Source organism: Megascapheus bottae, chromosome 3 (genome assembly GCF_031878675.1).
Source record: "Megascapheus bottae isolate mThoBot1 chromosome 3, mThoBot2.hap1, whole genome shotgun sequence".
NCBI classification, from domain to species: Eukaryota; Metazoa; Chordata; class Mammalia; order Rodentia; family Geomyidae; genus Megascapheus; species Megascapheus bottae.
In genome coordinates, this window is record NC_143511.1 from 80,223,606 (window position 1) to 80,245,958 (window position 22,353).

General features: G+C 54.5%; 1 protein-coding gene across 8 annotated transcripts in view; it reads left to right on the forward strand.

Moving 5' to 3' along the window:
• Dab2ip (DAB2 interacting protein) overlaps positions 1 to 22,353 on the forward strand; it is a 162,653-nt gene that overhangs the window by 131,568 nt on the left and 8,732 nt on the right. For 7 of the 8 annotated variants that reach the window (XM_090330559.1, XM_090330558.1, XM_090330561.1 and 4 more), the window contains 9 exons: positions 7,353 to 7,506; positions 8,745 to 8,843; positions 9,633 to 10,187; positions 12,737 to 12,881; positions 12,971 to 13,115; positions 15,409 to 15,645; positions 17,097 to 17,298; positions 19,195 to 19,373; positions 21,036 to 21,924. In XM_090330559.1, the coding sequence (XP_090186685.1) occupies positions 7,353 to 7,506; positions 8,745 to 8,843; positions 9,633 to 10,187; positions 12,737 to 12,881; positions 12,971 to 13,115; positions 15,409 to 15,645; positions 17,097 to 17,298; positions 19,195 to 19,373; positions 21,036 to 21,924 (2,605 nt within the window). The remainder of the gene's footprint in view (positions 1 to 7,352; positions 7,507 to 8,744; positions 8,844 to 9,632; positions 10,188 to 12,736; positions 12,882 to 12,970; positions 13,116 to 15,408; positions 15,646 to 17,096; positions 17,299 to 19,194; positions 19,374 to 21,035; positions 21,925 to 22,353) is intronic. The other variant, XM_090330560.1, reaches the window with a different exon arrangement.

Sequence of the window (22,353 nt, forward strand, 5' to 3'; positions counted from 1 at the left end):
ACTCATCCCTCCTGACCCAGCGCTTCCCTCACTTTTAAAAATTTTGTAGGACGTGTATTAAATATTTTTGGCCATTTAACGAAGCAGTTTATGTAGATGGAGCGGTGCATCTTGATCTGTGTCACTTTTCACCCCTCCCCTGTCCTTTCCCTTATTTTTCTTAATTTTGTAGTGTATACATTGAACTGCATTCACTCCTTCCCCCCTTTATTCGTCTACCCCTCTGCCTCCACCCTCTTCTGGCAAGTACCCTTTTCCTAACACTTACTTTGATGGGCTTTGACTTAGTCTTTCTGAAGAATTATACTATTTGAGTTCTCCATAGAGTCTGTTATACTTCAGGTAATTCACTTGTAACTGTTCGTGGTTTTTTATGCCTCTGTGTCTCTGAGGTCAAGCTGCTAAGTGCCTCCATGCCCAGTGGTGGCAACCCAGTGGTTGAAGGGAGGCCCATTCCACCTAAGGATATGCTCTGTGCCAGACCCTATTCTCAGATGTACCCCTCCTTACATGGGGCCCTTGAGCGCCCCTCCCCAAACAGCCTGGCCCCTGATGCCTGCTCTTGGTGGGGGAATGGAGCAGGTGAGGATACCTGGTGTGAGTTGACCAAGAAACTTTTTGAGAGCCCAGCTGTGGGGACTGGACGGGTAGGAGGATCTGCTGTCTGGGAAGAGTGAGAGAGGCATCCTGAAGCTGCCATCAGTGGGGGAGAAGCCAGGCATATCAGAGATGTAGTTTGGAAGGGGAGTAGAATGCCCAGGGCGTGGAATCCAGCCAGGCGATTGCAGGGGCTGTGTATCAAGAAGTCTCTCCATGTCAGGTGACCCCTTCCCTCACTACAGCTTTGAGGCTGTCATTGCCATTTTACAGATGAGAGAACTGAGAATTAATTTAGCCAAAGTCACAGAGCTTAGTTTTTGTGTATTTTAAAAGGAAGCCTCTTTACATAGAACCAATGATCAAAGAATATAGTGCCCAAACTGTTGTCAGGTGGCTCATCCTTGGTTGAGCAGAAACTTGGTCCTCTGGGGGGGGGGGACGAGGCTCGTCCTCAGGCTATGCATCACTGTAATGTGAACAGCCTGCATGGTCCTGGCTCTTGTGGAGATGACATGGGAGAAGATTCTGTGTTTGTATCTAGAGGGCCAGCATAGGCCAAGGAAGGCTTCTGGAGGTGGAGAGCTGGGAGGAATTAGGGAGGCAGAGGGGAAACTGCTTTGGGGTGGGGGGAGCATTTACATTTTACATTTACATTTCTTACTGTTTTATCACTACTCCCCACCTGGGTTCTTTTTCAAGGCCCAGAGGCAGCTCTTGGTGGTAATGATGGTCCCAGATAGGGGTGGGGAGACAGAAACCAGACCCATGCTCAGTGGTATGATCTTTCGGACCAGGCAAATGCCTGGGTGTGTTCTGGACCTGACTGACTGACTGAGCTTGCCTGCAGGGAGGGAGCGCTGGATCTGCTAGGCAAGCTACATGGGGACGCCAGGGCAGTGTGGCAGGGAAGCCAGGACAGTTGAGGCTGGGGTCAGAATTCTGAGTGTTTTTCTGGGTAGGTGGGCTCCTTCCCCTGGGGCAGCTGAGACAGGACCTAGGAGTGTCTTGCTCCCTGGAATTTCTCCTGGAGTTCAGGGAGGGGTGAGAGCTGTCAGCAGGGGGCTGGGGTCTTTGGCCTACAGCTTACTTTCCATTTGCCCAAATCTCATCCTATTCTGTGAGTGTTCTTAGATTCTCTTCTCTTAAAATTCAGGACACTTCACTGTTCTACTGAGGTTTATGAATGTTTAAAAACTGCTTTGTGGTCCCCAAAGTAATTTGACAAGTCTGACAGCTATTGATTAAAAACCTGAAATTATTCAGGCTGCAAAGATGACTTGGGGAATTAGATGGAAAGTTTTTTTTTGTTTCTACTCTCTGTGCCCCCCTAAAAAGGAAATGAGATATGGAAAGGTAAATGTGGTCCCAGGTGTCTTTTGTAAACTCCATTAGGCCTTCCTGACTATACTGACACAGGTGCCATGGGGTCTGGTTGGGGTGCTGAATGCTGCCTCTCCTGCTTAGGTACTGAACTAGTAGCACCCCACACTCCAAGTGTCGCCTCAACCTGCAGCTCAGGGTCAGCATCAGGTAGGAAGGAATGAGGCATTGCTTTGCGCTATTGCAGGTGGTAATGGCGCATTTGTTACAGGGATTATGGGGACTTGATGGTTCTCCGAGGAACTTCAGCAGGGAAGGAAACAGCAGCCTAGAGATAGTAGGGGACCTGTCCAGTTTATGAGCCCAAGGGAAAAGGAAGGGGTGGAAACAACAGGAGTCCAGGACCTGCTGGCCAGCTCCTCCCCCTTCCCTGCATGTGAGAAGGATGGACAGGGTCTTTCTGGGAAACAGCCTGGAGGCCTGGCCTTTGAGACACAGGAGTTAGGACTTTCCCACAGATGGTGATGAGGCCAAAGAGGTCCCAGTTTTCACTCTGGGTCTTGTGACCATCAGGTCACCTCCCCCCCCCCCCCCCCCTACACACACCTCAAGTTTCCTCTTTGGCAAAGTAGACATGTTACTTTTTTTTTTTTTTAAATTGAACCCTTTGGATTCACTTGGGAGGGGGCTGGGGGTGGCAGTTGCCCCTGAGCCAGACTCACCGAGCCTATTTTTAGTTCTTGCTCTTTGGTCTGCTAGTATGATGCCACCTTTAGTGCCAGGTTGTTGGCAGATGATGTTTGTACTTGAGTAAGAACACTTGTCTCACGGCTGGCCACACAGTAGGTGCGCAGTAAGTGGAAGTGTCATTTATTTGATTATCTCTGACACAGCCGCCCCCAGGCCTCAGGCTGCTTTTTGTATCTGACCCTGAGCCTCCCCATTCTGTTTTGGTTTCCAGGGTGTGGCTCTCCCTCTCCATTGGTCTGAGTGCATGCCATCACTTTGGTTTCTAGTGACTGTGCTAGGACCTTGCCTCTGGGCCTGTCATACTCGGAAGCTTCCCAAGCTGAGCAGCCAGCCTCACTGCCTTTTTAGGACAGACTCTTGTCTTCCTAAGGCCTTGGTGGCTGCATTCTTCCCCCAGCTGCCCCATCTGGGTCAGGAGTCAGGACTAGCCAGCCTTCTTAGCAGCCGGTTCCCAGGCCAGCAGGACAAGCATGAGCTGGGGAGATGGCTGTGCCGGATGATCCCAGTGGGCCTAGCCCTTTTTACGTTCTGCTGTTGGATTCCCAGCAGCAGGTCAGTGCCCTAAACCTGACATGTTCCAGGACTGTGTCCAGATGAGATCTCCTTCCACTGTGGGCAGAGAGTTCCAGCACTGCTGCTTGGGCCTGCCTGCCACATTGGCAGGAGCCTGGTGAGCGTGTCTGAGCCTGATGGGGCTTAGAGAATTTGCTGGTTTCTGAGTAGGTGGGCTTGGTTTGCAGGGAAGGAGGGAGGAGCTGGCCAGCAGGTCCTGAACTCCTGTTCACCAACCTTGGTGTGGACACTGACTGTGGAGACACAACTTGTCCGGGTCTCCTTGTTCAGAGCCAGGTAATGGCATGAGAGTGTGGGAATGCAGGAGTAGCAGGCTGAGCGGCCACTCCCAGTCATATCCTCTGTCCCTCTTACAGGGCTTTTTTAAATAAAAAGAAGAAGAAGAAGAAGAAGGTATTTGAGGTTAGTTCTTATTTTACCGAGGTAGAAGTAGGGAATTTGAGTGGATGGAGCAAGAAATAGGCTGGGAAGTCCTTCTGTTTCTCCAGCGCCATAACCTATCCTGGGCACTTGATGGAAAATGTCCACTGCTAATTGTTTCTCACAGCTGTGTCTGAGCTCCTGAGCCACCCGTGTTTGACCATGAGGAGAGGGAAAAGAGAGGCCACAGTTATGAGTGACCTTCAGTAGTCTCTGGCACTGACCCTTGTCGTTTGGAGCTTACTGCCAGCCTGGCTTCTGTACAGCAGCTCTATGAGCAGTGTGTCTTTATCCTACTTCCAGGTGGGAAACTTGCAGGAATCGGAGTTATATGTTTTATCAGGAAGAAATTGGGCTTGCTCCTACACCTGCTTACCCTAGGCCCCAGGTCCTTGCATTTCTGTAGTGTGTCCTTGCATGCAAGGGTGTGTGTGTGTGCCCAGTGCCTGCTTGTATACTTCAAGCAACAGGGCTCTCGCTCTCTCTAAAATGAAATGAGCCTGACTTTTCCTAGAGCTGCTAGAATGACTCTGAGCTGGAATTAGCCTGTCTGGTCTCTGCCTGCCTTCAGGCAGCTCCTTTCTCCCTTTGAGATTCTTGAGCCTCTTATTTCCAGGCTAGATAATCTTATTCTTACCTACAGTTTAGAGTATGCTTACTTTTCTTTTTCTTTTTCTTTTTTCTTTTTCTTTTGGTCCCAAATTGCTGATGCTTTCACTCATTGGCTGGCACTCTCCCAACTGAGCCTAGCATCTGTCCCTGGGCATTCTCACTTAAGAAGAGCTTTTCATTTAATAACAAGTTTTGGCTTGAATTTTTTTTATTCCCCTTTTCCTTCAAATAATGGAGAGTTTGCTGAGGTTTGTCACAAATCTTTTAGGAGAAAAAAGGATCAGAGTTGAAAACCAGTTTGTGGGCTGGCTGGAAGGCTATCAGATAAGGCTGAGCTCCCAGGGACAATGTCCTGTTGTTCCTGCTGCCCCACCCTCTCAATATACTGCTTTTGACTCTCAGCAGCAGCTCCCCCTTGCTTGCACCCCCATTTCCTGGGCCTTGCCAGTGAGCACCCGGACTCCCCTTCTCTCATTGCCTGTGGCCACTGGCAGTTGAAAGATTCAGGCTGGGCTCATCTGCTCGTATAGCCAGCCTTGGCCCCCAGTGAAGTCAGATTCCACACAGTCACTTGCTCCCACGAGATCTTGGGCAAGTTCACGTCACCTTTCTGGATTGCAGTATGTCAGTCTGGACACGATGGGAATTAAAGTGAGGGGACAGGCAGGCAGTGTGGTATTCATTAGGACAGGTGGCATGGGTATGAGTTGTTGGGAAAGACCAGGAGCAGCATCATGGTAGCCCGAGGTTGGGCCTTGAGATTGAAGGGTTGGTGAGGCAGATAGCTGGAGTGAAAGGGAAAGGGCTGAAGAAAAAGCCCGGACCAAATTCCCCAGTGAGCAGAGTTTGGGTCTAGATCCTAGCAGGGTACTGTGGGAGCATTTTTCACGAAGGGCCTGAGGCCTCTGGGATTCCATTTCTTACAAGTTGGGAGGGAACAGAGGAGGAGAGGAGTGAGGCCATGGGGGATAGGACATGTCTGTTGGGAAGGATGCTGCTGTGGTCTAGACTGGGAAGCCAGCGACTCGCCCCTTCTATTGACTGGGTGACCTGGGAATCCTCATGCCACCCCTCCCCAGGAGGTGTGAGCTTCCATGCAGAGGAGACACAGACAGGGCCTCACATCCTTTCAGGGTGGACTGTCGTGGGGCCTGGAGGACCTACTGCATGGGAGAGGGCTGGAACACACAGTGCTACCACAGAAGCTAAGTCCCCCAAGGCCCTCTTTTTCACCGAGAAAAGACAGAGTAGACCCAAGGGTGGGTTATCAGGAGTGCGCTGGCTGGCAGAGAATCCAGGTTGAGCAGGAAGGAGCTACAGATGCACAAGCTCTACCATCAGATAGTGTGCCTGAGGTTCTCACCTTCCTTCCAGTGAGCTCAGGCTGCTGGCTGGGCTCATGAAGCCTCTCCAGTCCCTTCCTCCAGAAGCCCTGGGGAGGAAGGAGAGTCAAGGCTGCCCAGCTTTTGTGGCCAGTTGGTCTGGGCTAGTTCAGGATGTCTTAAGGGCCCTGAGCTTCCCTTGGTCCTCTGTGTTGCCTGGGACCTCCCCACGAAAGTGTGGCCAGCATGTTTGTGGGACAGCATGGTGAAGACAGAAGGGGAGCTCTCTGCAGCCACAGGCTTTGGGCCCCAGGGTTTAGGGGTCTGGCTTGTGCCTTACTGGGCTCCTGGGACTTCGGGGCCAGGATTATTTTTGGTTTGGGGGTCTTTCTAGACATGGCCAGGGCAATGAGGCTGCTGTCAATTCCTCTCCCCGCTGCCTTGGAGCAGGAAGTGGCTTCAGCTCACCAGCTCTACCCCATGTGCTTCTGGGCCTGTATTTGCCCTAACTCCTAGGATCCAAACGGCAGTTTTTCCGGCTGAGCCAGAGAGCAGCTGATTCTGGTTGGCCACAGCCTGTTTTTAAATCTTGGCTGCCAGGCTTAGGGGGTTTAGGTCTCTGAGATGAATTCTTGAACACCTGAGGCAGGATGTCTTCTCCATTGCTCTATGCAACCCTAGCTGGCAGGAAGGTAGGTTACCTTGCCTGGCCCCAGGTTGGATCTTAGCCAAGGGAAAGGCAGACTCTCCCCCACCCCCCCATAACCTATATTAGTCACTACCACGGTATGGGGGGTGGGGTGGGGGTTCAGGCTACTGGAGTAGGGATAGATGGGAGGGGGGTGGAACCTGTCAGAACACTTAGGGATGGTGTATCGTGTGAGATGCACACCTGTGGGGTCTAGGCATCTAGAAAGGTCCTGGAGGAGTAGAGACACAGCTGCATGTGCTGGTGAGCTCAGACTACACGGACAAACTTTGAGTCATGTGGTTGGTTCCAAGCTGACTTGAGCCTACACCATAGATCTCTGCTGGTTGAACCTGTTTCCTCAGAACTCTCAGAGACCACCTTCAGACTGGGCATGGCAAACCAAGAGGAAGGCTGACTGGTCTCCTGGGTGTTGGTGGTGGTCAGTGTGAGGTGTCCATGTCATTCACAGGGGCACTGAGGTACAGAGGGTGTACAACAGGCGAACAGCAAGCACAGGCCCAAGATTGAGTATATGAGAGTCTGTCATGTCTGGGCTCTTATTTGGTTAACAGGCCTGGGTCTGACCCACTGACCCAGGAGTCCCAGGTGGTAGACCCTGACATTGTCTCAGTGCATGGGATGCTGTGCAGAAATTGCCACCCTGCTTCTACTTAGAGTCTCCTTGTTCTCCTTTGTCAAGTGGAGGGACTGTCCTGTCTTGTGTGGGGCTGTGAAGTGGAGCAGCCATTATTAGGGCTCTGCTAGCTGTAGCAGTCTGGACACATATTGGGACAGGATGACTAATACTGGTCTTGGATAGGGAACAAGACAGAGGGCAGGAAGGTAAGAAAAGATCTGGAAGACTCCTTGAGACAGGGGCCTTTGGGGCTGTTGGAGAATCAAGGCAGACCCTGGCCCACAAACTCTAATGGATCTGATACCCTTCCCCGAACTTTCCAAAGACAAAGGAGTATGGGGTTGGGAGGAGAGGAGTGGGTGAACTGGTACCAGCTTGGTCCAGATGTGGGCAGGCTCTGCTGACTCTTGCCTGCTCACCTCTCCAGGTCCCATCTGATGCCAAGGCTGAAGGAGTCTCGCTCCCACGAGTCCCTACTCAGCCCCAGCAGTGCAGTAGAGGCGCTGGACCTCAGCATGGAGGAGGAGGTGGTCATCAAGCCTGTGCACAGCAGCATCCTGGGCCAGGACTACTGCTTCGAGGTAGGTTCTACCAGTCTCCAGGGGCAAGGCCTCTCCAGACCTCTGGGAGTGCTACCAGAATCTGCCCATGGCCTCTGTCTTCTGTGGGAGGTGAGGTAGAGCTGGGAGTAGGAACAGTCCTCAAGCCTGCTCTCAGAGCCTGTGCTCTGGGCTAGCTCTCCGCCACTGCAAGCCAGGGAATTGGAGAAAGTTCCCCTTATCTGGGCCTGTTTCCCTGTCTGCAGAAAGCCCAAACCTTCCTGCCCTACGTTCTGTGAGCCCAGGTTTGAGAGCACAGGGCATCATTACTTGCTGCTGCCTGTGCAGTCCCTCATGGAAGATGGAGAATCTGACCCAGAGAAGACAAGATGTCAAAGGTCGTGATACAACCAGACAGAGACAAGCCAGCCCTGAGGCGGTAGATGGTCTTGAGAAGTCCTTACTTCTCTGATGTTCTGCTTCTGGGGAAATTCCTACCTTACCCAAACAGTAATACCTAGTCAGCAGAAGAATAAGCTTGGAATTGACAAGCCACCAGTTAGGGATTTCTAACATCTCCAATAGCCTGTGCCCACTCTGTGCTGTCTCTGGCCAAGGCTCCTGGCAGAATAGGCTGAATTTGAACTGGGACATCTTTGGGATGTCCCATCCTGGGAGATGGTCAGTGCCTGACAGCTTTTTCACAGCAGGGACTGCTCTTCAGTGCGCCGGCTGGGGTACGGCGTCTGGCTTCCCTGTAGCACCTTGGGTGTGATGTGAGGAGCACAGATGAAGTGGGAACAGCTTAGCCAGGCTCCTTTCTGGAGGACATATCCAAGTGGCAGCCAGAGGGTGAGCGGGAATCAGGCGAGACAGAAGAGTAAAAACTGCAGCAGGTCGACACACTTAAGGCTTGGCACACGGGCTTCTGTCACCATTGCTAGGCAAAAGAATCCTCAGGAAGTATCAGCTAAGGACTGAGGTGCTTCTTCTGCCTCCCCTCCTTGCCTGGCATCCTGTTCAGTTTCTCCTCCTGTCTCAGGTCAGAGAAAGATGTTTTCTTGTTAGGACAAGAGGGCCATGCAGTGGGGAGGGGGAGCCTGATGGCAGAAGCCTCCTTCCTGCTGCCGACCTGCTCTGGGACAGCAGAATGCCACCTGAAATGTGGCAGCCTTGCGCTGCCTCCTTGCTGTGGGCAGGCCTAGTGGCCTCAGAGGTCTTCCATTGCTGTCCACCCTGTGGTCCCTGCCACTGTAGCACTGTCCTGCCTGCCCTGACAGGTGACAACATCTTCCGGAAGTAAGTGCTTTTCCTGCCGGTCCGCAGCTGAGCGCGATAAGTGGATGGAGAACCTGCGACGAGCCGTGCACCCCAATAAGGTAGGCCTACACCTCCTGCCACCGGAGCGTGAAAGATGGAGGTGGGACATGAGGAGATAGGCTGGTCCTGGAGGTAGGGCCCACACAGACTCAGAGTTTGCATTGATCATGCTGAGATGACTGGGTTGCCTTGAATCTGTTCCCAAAGCTGTGTATTGAGGCCACAGAAATGGACATTGACTGGGCCTTTGAAGCCCTGTGTCCTTCTGCCTGGAACTCCTGTAACCCCACTTACCCATAGTTCATAGGCTCAGCTATCATGTTCTAACTTAGACGTCTGTCCCTTCCTCTAGGTAGGCAACCCCTTGCCCAGCTTGGTACCCACTGTCCCTGGGCTCCCCTATCTGGTTGGGACCCTGATTGTAATCCTGCTCCTGTGTCTGTCTCTCTAGATGACTTATGGGTCTGGGCTGAGTCTTGGACACCATGATATCACTAAGGAAGGGATCTTAACAGTAGTGACTTCTTAAGTTGCCATATAGAACAGCGAACTGAGACACAGGACATCATCCCTTGTGATGGGGCAGGCATTGAGTTGACCTTATTCTTCAGTTTCCCTCCCTAAAGCAGTTTACAGAAAAGCAAACTGAGACCTGAGGTTAGGACACCTGCCCGAATTCATTGTCAGCAGGCACATCATAGCCAGCTGTGCTCACCAGACCCCGTCCCGTGTCAGACCTGAGTCTTCCTTGGGCTCAAGGAGCCCCTTCCAGATTCTGTGGGTTCTTGTACTGGCAGGGGAGTGGGTGACAGCCACAGCTGACCATCGTGGGCCCTGTGCTTGTATAGGACAACAGCCGTCGGGTGGAACACATCCTGAAGCTTTGGGTGATTGAGGCCAAGGACCTGCCGGCCAAGAAGAAGTACCTGTGTGAGCTGTGCCTGGACGATGTGCTCTACGCGCGTACCACGGGCAAGCTCAAGACGGACAATGTCTTCTGGGGTGAGCACTTTGAGTTCCACAACCTGCCCCCCCTGCGCACAGTCACCGTGCACTTATACCGGGAGACTGACAAGAAGAAGAAGAAGGAGCGGAACAGCTACCTGGGCCTGGTGAGCCTGCCAGCTGCCTCCGTGGCTGGCCGACAGTTTGTGGAGAAGTGGTACCCAGTGGTGACGCCCAACCCCAAGGGTGGCAAAGGCCCTGGGCCTATGATCCGCATCAAAGCACGCTACCAGACCATCACCATCCTGCCCATGGAGATGTACAAGGAGTTTGCCGAACATATTACCAACCACTACCTGGGGCTGTGTGCAGCCCTCGAGCCCATCCTCAGTGCCAAGACCAAGGAGGAGATGGCATCTGCCCTGGTGCACATCCTGCAGAGCACGGGCAAAGTGAAGGTGCGTGTGGCCCCCCCATGAGTGGAAGGCCTAGTGACCGGGTCTAGGCTCCCAGCCCTGGCCGGGTGTCTGTGTCACATAGCACCGGTGGAGGTGGCATGGATCAGAGCCAGATGTTCTCACTAAGCAGGGCCCTGTCACGGGGGAGGGCGTCCTACTAGGGCTGACTCTCAAGACTCGTGAAGCCGTGGATGGATCGTGGCCCAGCAGTACTGGGATAGGGTGGCCTACGAGTGCCTTCTCTACTGTCCTCAGGCTGGCCTGAGCAGTCAACAAGGAGCCAAGTCCTTCTAGCATACATGGGTCCCCAGTCTACCTACCAGAGCCACCCACATTCACATTGCCACCATCACAGCCCCAGCCTCACCCATTCCCTCACACCAGACACAGAGATTTCACCTGCACAACAGACTCAGGCATGTGTCCACAGTCAACTGGGCCTCGCATCAACACCCAAGAGAGATGGAGGCTAGAGAGCCATGTAGGCAAGCCCCCTTAAGTGCTGTTGGACAGGGCCCGCCATCTTACTCTCACATCCTAGCAAGCTGCACCCAGCTTCTGTACCCCAGCTCCATCCCCTGGCTGGGGAGGTAACTAGCTATTGGGCTGGGGTAGCCCTAGGAAGTAGATCCTATTCTGCCTGCCCAGCTCCGTGGAACATGGCTTTGGGACCTCCTCTTTCCATGCCTCCACTCTTGGAGGAGCTGTACAAAGTGGGTGGAAGAAAGAAGGTTTGACCTGGCTAGGCTGGCCTTTTGTGACATGGATAGGCCCTAAGGTCTTCAGCGAGCTTGGCCTTGACCCTGTGGTTTGAGAATCAGTGGCTTATTTGATGGCATTAAGGTTGGTGAGTGGGGTCAAGGTCCTGAGTCCTCAGCTAGATTCAGGGAAGCCCAGGTGGGGGAATGAGGATCGGCCACCCAACAGGACAGGCAGAGGCAGTGGTGCAAGACTCCATGGGGGCCCCTTGCCCTCTTCTTCCCAGAGGCCCCTTCATGGGAGGTTGAGTTGCAAGCCACTTAGTCTCTGCAGCCCTCATCACCTGCTGGGTGGCACTTTGCCCTTGGGAGAGGGACTCCCTCCTGAGATCAGTGGGGGAGCGTCCCTTCCTCTGTACTCTCTCAGGTTGCTGCTCCCGCCTTCAGACACGCTTGGCTGCTGCTGCCACCTGGGGCACCTCTGGTCACACTGCTGATGTACTATCAGTGGTGGGCCTGGGTGCTGACATACAGGAAATAGAAAAGGCAAGGGCCTGGAGAGGGTGTCGGGAAGTGGTAGAGGCTTGAACCTTCCCAGCCACTGGGCAGGAGCCACAGTGGAGCTCTTACCTTTTTTTTTTTTTTTTTTGGTGGGTCATGGGGATTGAACTCTGGGCCTGGGCATTGTCCCTGAGCTGTTCAGCTCAAGGCTATCACCCCACCCCTGGAGCCACAGCCTCATTTCCCCTTTTCTAGTGATGAATTAGAAAGGAGGAAGAGTCTCACAGTCTTTACTCCCCGGGCTGGCTTTGAACTGCAATCCTCAGATCTCAGCCTTCTGAGTAGCTAGGATTACAGACATGAGCCACTGCACCCAGCGTGGAGCTCCTACCTCTGCTTACAGGATTCAAGGATGACCCTAGACGTCAGTTATAAGTCAGGAAGAGATCCTGGGCTTGCACAAACCCAGTGAAGCCAACCAGTTTCCCCTTGGGTCCTCCTGTCTCTCCATCCCTCTGTTCCCCAGGCTGGTCTCCTGAGTGTGGGTCTTGATTCTGTATTTCAAAGAATCCCAAGGTTGGCACACTGGAATGAGGAATTTCTGGAGCACCAGGAACTCTGGCTCAGGCTGGACATGTTGTGGGCTCTGTGGCCCTCTCCCCCAAGTCTCTGCCTACGTGCCTGCCTCTTCCCTGCTCCAGGGCACAGATCGGCTGGGACATGAAAGGTCAGGTCTCTGGGGGAAGCAGCTGCTGTCTGGACAGTGCCACCATTAGAGACAGCATGGCTGAACTCCTCTATCTGCTCCACTGTGTGAGGGGTTCACCAGTTACCAATTTGAGGCAGTCTGGGGCCAACAGCCCTGTGGGTCCCCGGCCTGCTGCCCCCGCCAGAGCCTTGCTCCAGTGAGCTTGAGGCTTGCTGACAGCTCTGTCACCTTGTCCTCTCCTCCTTTGCTGTGGGGCTGCAGAGAACAACACGTCTGTTAGTTGAAAGCCCTGGCAGACTTAAGGTGGGTCATGGTGGCTGTTCCATGACCTGTCTGTCCTCTTCGGAGGATCCAGTGGCTCTGTGGTCCCGTAGGACTAAATGGGTTGAGTTCAGCTAGTGTGAGCATGATGGTACGAGGCCCTGGTCCCCCGTGACATGCTCGTGCCCAGTCCTACCTCCCCACACGCGCCCCAATCTCTGATGTCACACCTCCAGGCTCCTCCATCACGAGGCTGGCTGTGCTCCCCACCAGTCGCCGGGTGAGTCCTCAGCCACTGGGTGAGGGAGCCGCCTTGAGGAGCAGGGCATCTCCTGTGGAGGCAGCTCGGATCCCACTCTGCTCACCTCCCACTTCCACAGGACTTTCTGACAGACCTGATGATGTCAGAGGTGGACCGCTGTGGGGACAACGAGCACCTCATCTTCCGGGAGAACACGCTGGCCACCAAGGCCATCGAGGAGTACCTCAAGCTGGTGGGCCAGAAGTACCTGCAGGACGCCCTAGGTAGGGGAAGTGTGGGCCGGCGGCGGGCAGAGGGCTGAGCAGCAGTGCCCGCCAGGCGCTCACCCCCTGCCTTGCTCCCCTGCCCACAGGGGAGTTCATCAAGGCGTTGTATGAGTCAGACGAGAACTGTGAAGTGGACCCAAGCAAGTGCTCGGCTGCTGACCTCCCTGAGCACCAGGGCAACCTCAAGATGTGCTGTGAGCTGGCCTTCTGCAAGATCATCAACTCTTACTGGTCAGTCCCGGGCCCCTGGGGACCGGGGCAGTGTGCTTGGGAGTCGGTGGTCCTGCACTGTCGGCTTGCCTGTCCACCTACTCTCTGTCAGGGGGTACACAGTGTGCCAGGCAGTGGGCTCAGATCTACCTACTACCTTCTGTCCTGGTCCTCTGGGGGCTCTTGAATATTGGAGAATGTTCCAGAATATCTTCAGGGCAGCAGTTTTGGTGTCACGTAGAAAGAAGCAGACAGTGTGTCTTCACCTGACTGGAACTGATGTGGCCCTCATGAGCTTCTCCTCTCAGGACTCTTCACTGTCAGTCCCTGGGACTCACGGTGCTCCCGGCCCAGGCTTGTGTTCGTGCCCAGCATGTGTGAGGGCATAAGCAGGAGTCCTGGTGAGCCTTGAGAACAGGAAGAAAAGAGTGTGTTTCAGTAGAGCAGGACCTGCTAAGAAGGACCAGGGCCAGGTTCATTCCCTGAAGAAGTTCCCAGAAGGCCTGCCTCCAGGCACCTGCTTCTTCCCTGGGTATATGTGTGATGGCCAGCCAGCTTGGTGCCTGGTTGGTCCATCTTCTTTGTGGTATCCCAAGTGGGTTTATTTTCACAATGTGAGAGCTGGCCAGACTTTGGCCTGTGTGACTGCTCCACTGAGTGCTCAGACACCTCCATAGCCACGTGTGTGACTCCCCCTCCCGGACCCCATGCGTTCCTGCCCTCAGGCCTGCCGTCTGCCCCTCCAGCCCTTCATCTTTCCAAATGTGCCTGTGCACCCATCTAGAGCTCGGTTCCATTGCAGGGGGATTGGCTATGAGTGGGATGGCATCTGCATCTGGATGTTTCTTTCTCTACATATGCTACAACGCTGCGGGGGCTGGCAGCACACAGCTCCTCCAGCTCATGGCTGGGCATGCAGGAGAGCCCAGCAAGAGGACAGGCAAAGGCCTTCTTGATAGACAGAATGTCCAGATGCAGGAGCATGTGTGCCTGCTTGCCCATCTTCCTTAGATTGTTACACAGGTATCCTCCGGGGCCAGCTCTCCTTGAACGGGACCAGAAATGCACAACTTCTCACTCTGAGATCTTGGGGGAGCAGTAGAAGTCCTTGAACTCGCCGAGAGCGCTCTTCCTCCCCCCGCCACCAGATTGGGCTTCCACCAACTCTGCCTTTTCCAGGGCGGATGGGTGTGGGGCACAGGGAAAACACCGTGGGCAAGAATTTTCCATTTCCTTTTTCTGGCATCGATTAGAAACTTTTCTCTAATGCCTTGGTAGATAATCCCCACTCAGTGCCTGCCCTGCCCAGTCTTGCGCCGGGCGCCATGAGGTCCAGGGCTGAGGTCCACTTCCCTCCCTTCCTTCCTCTTTGGCAGCACCACTGATCTAGCCACAGTCACTTCTGTAGAGCCTGCTAGGCTGGCTGTGGAGTTTATACCAACCAAAACCCCTTCTTAGGGTCTATCACCTCAGTCTGAATGTAGCAATGTGAGCCTGGCAGGGCAGACCTTGCTCTCAGACTGAGGGATTAGCCGGGTATAAACTGGAAGCCCTGAGGCCTGGTCTGCCCCAGAATGGGCATGCACATTGGGTGTAAAGGTAGCAAAGTCACTTAAAAGTTGGCCAGGTGAGGCCTCATTGGCAGGTCAGGGTGCCCGGTAGAGCTATGAACCCTGGCTTCTAGTGTATTCTTTCTCATGTAGAGCACCAGAAGCTGTGTTTTTAGCCTGTGAATAAGGGTGTTTCCCTCCTCTTGATCCCTTGGAGTTACTATGAAAATCTTGAATTCCTATGACATAATTCAGGCAAATGAGTGAGTATACAGGCAGTGGTGAGAGCCCAAGGACTGATGATCTGTGCCTGCAATTTCTCCTTTTCTTTCTCCAGACCCAGGTGCCTGCTGCTTGGGTAGAAAGGTGTGTTGTCTCTGAGCAGGTAGAAAAGCATCTCAGGGCCATTCTGGCTGTTGCCCTGTTAGGACGCTGAGCTAACTCTCCAGGCCTTGCTTCCTCATCTCCACCCCCTGATCTGGGCTCATCTCCACCCCCTGATCTGGGCTCATCTCCATCCCCTGATCTGGGCTCGGGTCTCCTGCTGGCTCAGCACCCTGCGCTGGGCCCTCTCTCTACTGTACTGTCTGAGCTCTCCCAACACCACCACGCAGTGGGCAGCCCCGGCCAGTTGATCCCAGACACAAGGAGCCCAGCCTTCACCCAGGACTCCGTGAGATGACCCAGAGCCAGATTCTGCCCTGCCCCATCCTGTCTTGAGCCACTGCTGACCCCCAGGGCCATCCTCGTCTGTCTTTACACAGCGTCTTCCCAAGGGAGCTGAAGGAGGTGTTCGCCTCGTGGCGACAAGAGTGCAGCAGCCGAGGCCGGCCGGACATCAGTGAGCGGCTCATCAGTGCCTCCCTCTTCCTGCGCTTCCTCTGCCCTGCCATCATGTCCCCCTCGCTCTTCAATCTGCTGCAGGAATACCCCGATGACCGCACGGCCCGTACCCTCACCCTCATCGCCAAGGTCACTCAGAACCTGGCCAACTTTGCCAAGTAAGTGTCACATCCCCAGGGGAAAAAAAGAGCTCCAAGCTGGAGTGCATAGGGATGGGTCCCTGGGTGCTCTGACCCCGTAGTTGGACGAGGCCATGCCCCTGCTTTCATCCCTGTCATCCTTAGCTCCTCCCTGCCTCTCCGTTTCAAAATAGAACCTCCTCCATACCCCAGCCTCCCAGTAAAGTACTTGCCATTTTGGTATGTTTCCTTTATTTTCAAAGGAGAGAAGACAAGATATTTTTTCCTTCTGCTTTTTTGAATTAACATTATCATAAGGACTCCCTTATCCCTTCACATTCCTAAGCTCTATTTTGAAACGAATGACTAATATCCTGTGTGTTTCCTTTACCATTCCCTGTGTGGTTGAGCCACCCAGGTTTTAGATTGCCCTGGGTTAATGTCAGGAACGCTTTGCTTATGCAGAGCACTTCTAATTGTGTTCACTGCATTCTTACAGCATGTAGGTGGAAGGGCTGGGTCATCTTGTTCATTTACAAAGTGTGAATTGTGGCCGGTTCAAGCACTGTCTCTGCTGGGCCCTGACACCAGGTCAGCTCTGGGCCTAACCCTCAAAAGCTTAGCTCACCAGCAGGGTGATATACAGTAAACAGTAGAGCAGTGACCAAGACACACTTCAGAATCTCGGGAGGACATGAGGTTACAGGGAGAGAAAACTAAGAGCCTATTCATCTGGCTCCAGAAAGGATATCAGGAATAGAGCTGGTGTGTTGGAGGAGGGCAGTAGTGCCACAGAAGTCTGGGGCATCGAGTGCTAGGTCAGGAAAGGCCAGAGATAAGGCCAAAGGCGCAGCAGGGACTGGAAGGCCGCATGAGGCCTGGGGTGTCATGGAGAGATTTAAAGAAGTGAGAGGCTGGCCCTTATCTAAGGTTCTGGATCCTGAAAAGATCACCCGGTCAGCAGAGCAGTGAGCCTGGCAGCCAAGAGACCCAAGAGAAGAACACAGCTCTGTTTGTAGCAAAAAATGTCAGAAAGCAAGGAGAGGAACAGCAGTGTAGGATGAGGTCAGGTGATAAAGTCACAAGGCCTTGCCAATTGGAGATAAAGAAGAGGGCTTGTCTGGGGCATCTGGGTGGATGATGTTCTCTTCACTTAGGAAAGGGAACTTGAGAGGAGGCAGAGATCTGAGTAGGAGTTGTTCCCAGGGAAGGTGGGAAAACTGAGCGGGGAGACCAGGGCACAGTGTGGACCTGAGAGTCATCCGCACTGGACACTGACACTTGGAGGAAGAGACCGTAACAGGGTCCTGTGGGAGTCATGGGATCAAATGGGTTGTTAGATTTGGGCTTGAGGAAGGGAGGCCCTGGCACCATGGGTCACAGTAGATTGCATTCACTTGAGATGTTGCAGTGGGAGCTAGTAAGGGAATGAGAACTTTGGGACAATGGTGGCTCAAAGTGTGTTCACTCCCACTGCTGCCTCTTTCTAGGTTTGGCAGCAAGGAAGAGTACATGTCATTCATGAACCAGTTCTTGGAACACGAGTGGACCAACATGCAGCGCTTTCTGCTAGAGATCTCCAACCCTGAGACCATCTCCAACACAGCAGGCTTTGAGGGCTACATCGACCTGGGCCGCGAGCTCTCCAGTCTGCACTCGCTGCTCTGGGAGGCCGTCAGCCAGCTGGAGCAGGTGCCTGTGGCCGTGGCTCAGAGGGTGGGGCCAGTGGCCGCTACACAGCTTCTGGTGCTCTTCCTTCCACGGTAGCCTTGAGGTCAGAGGGTCTGCAGCGCTGTCTCTAGCTCAGATCCTGTAGCACATACCAGGGGGTCTCTGGGCTCCATTTTCTTTGGGGACAGGTACAGTGGTCACTCTCCAGCATCTGGGCCCCAGGCTGTGTCTTAAGCCCTGCACATGTGGTAGCTGAGTTCCATATAGGAGACTCACCTCTTACCCAAGTGCTGTGAGAAATGAAATTTGCCTTAAGAAATTCACCAAAGCTGTCCTGGTTCTGGGTTTTGAGGCCGCTTAGCATGGAAAAGATTGATGACCTGTACCTCTGTATGTCATCCATGACATCATAAATCCTTTTAGATCTACAGGTGTCACTCTTGCCTGGCATGCACATCAGGCATCCATTGACAAGATGATTCTTTAAACACTGATGCCTCAGTGACCTGCACTTAACTCTTCCCCCACCTGGGGTTCTGCGGACTCCCCATCAACCTTAGCCACAGGCTGTTGATGTTACAGTTTGGACCTGCCAAGAAGCACATCTTGAATATGTTGCTTTCCAGGGTAGAGGTCCCCTGTATAAGAAAAGTCACGCCACCTTTTTTGTTGTTGTTGTTAGTTGTGGGGCTTGAACTCAGGGCCTAAGCACTGTCCTTGGGCTTTTCTCAAGGCTAGCACTCTGCCACTTGAGCCTCAGCACCACTTTCAGCTTTTTTCTATGTATGTGATACCGAGGAATTGAACCTGGGCCTTGGTGCATGCTAGGCAAGCACTTTTACTACTAGGCCAAACTCCCAGTCCCTCACACCGCCTTTGATCCCGTCCCTAGAGGTGACCCCTCCCAGCACTCCTGCATGTAGCCTTTTACACAGGCTGCACGTGTCTAGAGAAGCACGGAAAGTTCCCTTTCTTAGTGCATTTTCAAGTGAGAACTTGCCGTGTACACTGCCACGTGTGTTTTCACCCTCTTTCCAGGCTTCTTCCCATATCACGGTGCCTTGCAGTGACGGGCACTGGGGGTAGTCACAGCCCTTGCAGCGTGGCCATTTTGTCCATGGTTATCCACTTGCCTTTGGCTGTGAGAGACCCAGGGATCAGGTGTGGAAAGCAAGGCCAGGCTCATTCTAGTCCTTAGCCTATACTGCTAGTCACTGTCCCCTGAATCTCACACCCTGGCAGGAAGTACGGGAAGCGATTGGCATCGTCACGGGTAAGAGATAGGGTGCAACAGAGACGGGGACCCAAACGGTCTGCCTCTACACATCTGTATTAACAGTATGGGCTTTCATACTTCACCTTCACCTGCTGACACATGGCCTTCCACTGTACAAAAGCAGTGTTGCCTTCTCTAAGTTCAGCCCTCCACCCAGATCCCTCTCTTCTGTGTCCAGGCTGTGGCAGTGAGGGTCAGATGAACTCAAGTTCTGTCCTTGGTCTGGCCAGCGTCCTCTGCTTCCTCCTTTGTGCCTGAACCATCTCCATGAGTGCAAGGGCCAGAAGAGTCTGGCCCGGCCCACTTCGGGGTTTAGGGAGTGGAAGGGGACTGCCACAGAAACCCTTGGGATGAGGAGGTGTGGACATGGGGAATTGTGGTCTCCTTGTGGACTTTCCTCTCTGCCTGGGCATAGGGTAGAGGGGACTACCACATTAATGGGTCTCCTGGCCTAGGAATAGCTGGATAATTGGGCTTGTTCCTGCCCAGACCCACTGGATCTGACTAGTGGAGTGGGGATCTGTGTTTTCTATGGGTTCCCCAGGGGACTTTGAACTACCGAGTAAGTCCTGCAGCTGCAGGACGCACAGCTTCCCAGTGTCCCCCATAGATGACATCTGTCTTTTGCTATATTTCTGTAGAGCATTGTGTCCAAACTGGGCCCCTTGCCTCGGATTCTGAGGGATGTCCACACAGCACTGAGTACCCCAGGCAGCGGGCAGCTCCCTGGGACCACTGACCTGGCCTCCACACCAGGCTCGGGCAGCAGCAGCATCTCAGCGGGGCTGCAGAAGATGGTGATTGAAAATGATCTCTCTGGGTAAGAGCTGCCAGGTGTGCTGAGTGATGTGGAGCATGCACACAGGCTAGTTACACACTTATCAGTGGAATCAGATATGGGGAGAAGACCCCCACACACACACGTGCCTGTGACACAAGCCTGAAGAGACCCAGTAGATTTGGCCGACCAAAGTTACAAGCCTGTTCAGAGAAAAATCGGGGACAAGTAGTATGGACAAGTACTATTTCCACTGGTAGACATGACACGGTAGACCAAAGGCCCAGAGAAACACAACCTGTGCTCAGGAACCATCGCGGGTCCCAAATATCTGTAGACTTTGAGATTCCCTGCATTTCAACATGCTGGTAATATTCCCCAGACCTTCAGTGGTTGGGGGTGGTCCTGTCAAGCCGGAGCTGGGAGCTCAGAGAACACAGAGCCGGGGCACAACCTGTCGACCCCACGTGGAGTTGGATACTTGGGTGAAAATGGGATCCCTTCCCCTGGAAGCCTAGTGTTTACACTAGTGCACTCTACTCTTTCTCCAAGTCCCCCATCTCCAGGGGCCTCTTTGGTCCTCTGGTGAGAATGAGACGAGAGAGGCAGAGTGGGGAGCGTGTGCTTCCTCCAAAGCAGCAGCACCGGCCTTGAAGCAGGTAGCGGGTGTTGAGCCAGATCTGGGAGGGAGAAGTACCCAGACAAGGCCGCCATGCCAGCCCCCGGCTCCTGTGAGCATCAGCTTGGGGGATCTGTCTGTTCATTTAACTTGCCAAGAGCACTTTACCAGCAAGAGTTCAGATGGGGTCACCCGAGAGGCCTCTTGTGTGTTGAGACCCCATCTGTATTATAACGCAGCACCCCAGGCCTCCAGCTGGCCATGGCTTGATTCCCACTCTGTCCATTAAGTGTTGTGACCCCAAGTGGCTAGCTGCCTGTCTTGGGGCCTTGGTGTCTGTTCCTCTGAGCAGAAGCTGTGTCAGGCTGCTTAGGTGTGTTCTGCTGCTCATCACACAAAGCCCTGCCACCCCACCTTGTTCTTCCACAGCTCATCCATGTCCACCGCAGCAGTACTGGCCTCCAGGGAGGCCCACAGAGAGAGGTTTGGGCCAGGTATTGAGCGAGGAGGAAACCAAGGGTGTGACCAGCCAAGGGGGGCAGAGCCTGTAGCATAGGTTCAGAGCCCTCCCCCTCCCCCCTGAGCCCCTGCACTCTGACTCTGTTTTTGTCAGCAATGCCAACCTCCGCTTGCCACTCACAGAGAGTGGCAGTAGGAGGCTGGGTAGAGGGAGGTTTCTCCGGGCTGATGAGGAACAAGAGAGGAGAGGCAGAAGGAGCCTTCGGGACTTGGGAATCACTATGGATGAAATGCAGGCCCCGGGAGTGGCAGAGAGAGAGCCACAGAGCTCAGGGCCTGGGTTAACTAGGATTTCCCAGAGCACACCAGGCCCCAGTGCCTGATGTCCCAAGATGCAGCGCAGCAGGGAAAGGGCCTCTGGGCAGCCTAGCCTGGAGCCCCTAGTGCAGAGGTTCTTGCCACTAATCCAGGACTCTCACCTCTGCCACCCACCTGCCCCCCTCCACAGTCCCGGTGTGGCTTCCAGACCCCGGCAGGTTGGCAGTGCTGTTGGTTTGGACCCACGTGGCCGCACTTACAGTTCTTCTCTTCCCCTTCTTTCCCTGTGTGTGCTTGTCTCCCTGCAGTCTGATAGATTTCACCCGGTTACCGTCTCCAACCCCCGAAAACAAGGACTTGTTTTTTGTCACAAGGTCCTCCGGGGTCCAGCCCTCACCTGCTCGCAGCTCGAGCTACTCAGAAGCCAACGAGCCTGACCTCCAGATGGCCAATGGTGGCAAGAGCCTGTCGATGGTGGATCTCCAGGATGCCCGCACGCTGGACGGGGAGGCGGGCTCCCCAGCGGGCCCTGACGTCCTTCCTGCTGACGGGCAGGCTTCTGCAACACAGCTGGTTGCCGGGTGGCCGTCCCGGGCAGCCCCCGTGAGCCTGGCAGGGCTTGCCACCGTGAGGAGGGCAGGCCAGACGCCTACAACACCGGGCACCTCTGAGGGTGCGCCAGGCCGGCCCCAGCTGCTGGCACCACTCTCCTTTCAGAACCCTGTGTACCAGATGGCAGCCGGCCTGCCACTGTCCCCTCGCGGCCTTGGTGACTCGGGCTCTGAGGGCCACAGCTCCCTGAGCTCCCACAGCAACAGTGAAGAGCTGGCGGCTGCAGCCAAGTTGGGAAGTTTCAGCGCTGCCACCGAGGAGCTGGCACGGCGGCCCGGCGAGCTGGCACGGCGGCAGATGTCACTAACTGAGAAGGGTGGGCAGCCCACAGTGCCAAGACAGAATAGTGCTGGTCCCCAGCGGAGGATCGACCAGCCGCCACCTCCTCCACCACCACCACCTCCTGCCCCGCGAGGCCGGACACCCCCCAACCTCTTGAGCACCCTGCAGTACCCACGGCCCTCCAGTGGAGCCCTGGCGTCGGCCTCCCCTGACTGGGCTGGCCCTGGTGCCCGGCTGCGACAGCAGTCCTCCTCCTCCAAAGGAGACAGCCCCGAGCTGAAGCCACGTGCCCTGCACAAACAGGTCAGCACTGGGGCAGGGCGGGGGGGGGGCGCGTCACACCCGCGGCATGCTCCTTAGCCATTTCACCTCACCACACCCGGCTACCATCCCATGCGGAGCCGTGCCATGGCTTTCCCCATCCACCAGCCCCGGAACCGGGGCTGCCACAGCCGCCAGGAGCTCCGGGCTCATGTACCAGTTCTCAGTGGGTCAGGCTGGGCTCTGGGAGCAAGAATGAGGAGCCTGTTCATCCCCAGCTCCCTGCCTGTTAAGCCCCCAGCCCCAAGCCCACATTTTCCTGCCCTGCTTGGGCGGTCACACTTGCTTTCTCCCCGAAGCATTCACATAGGCCGAGCTGGCCCCGGGCACAGCTGCCAGGAGCTCGGAGAGTGCCCATCACCCAGGGGCCGTGGCAGGACATGGATAGAGAGGCTGCACACCCGGCTGAGA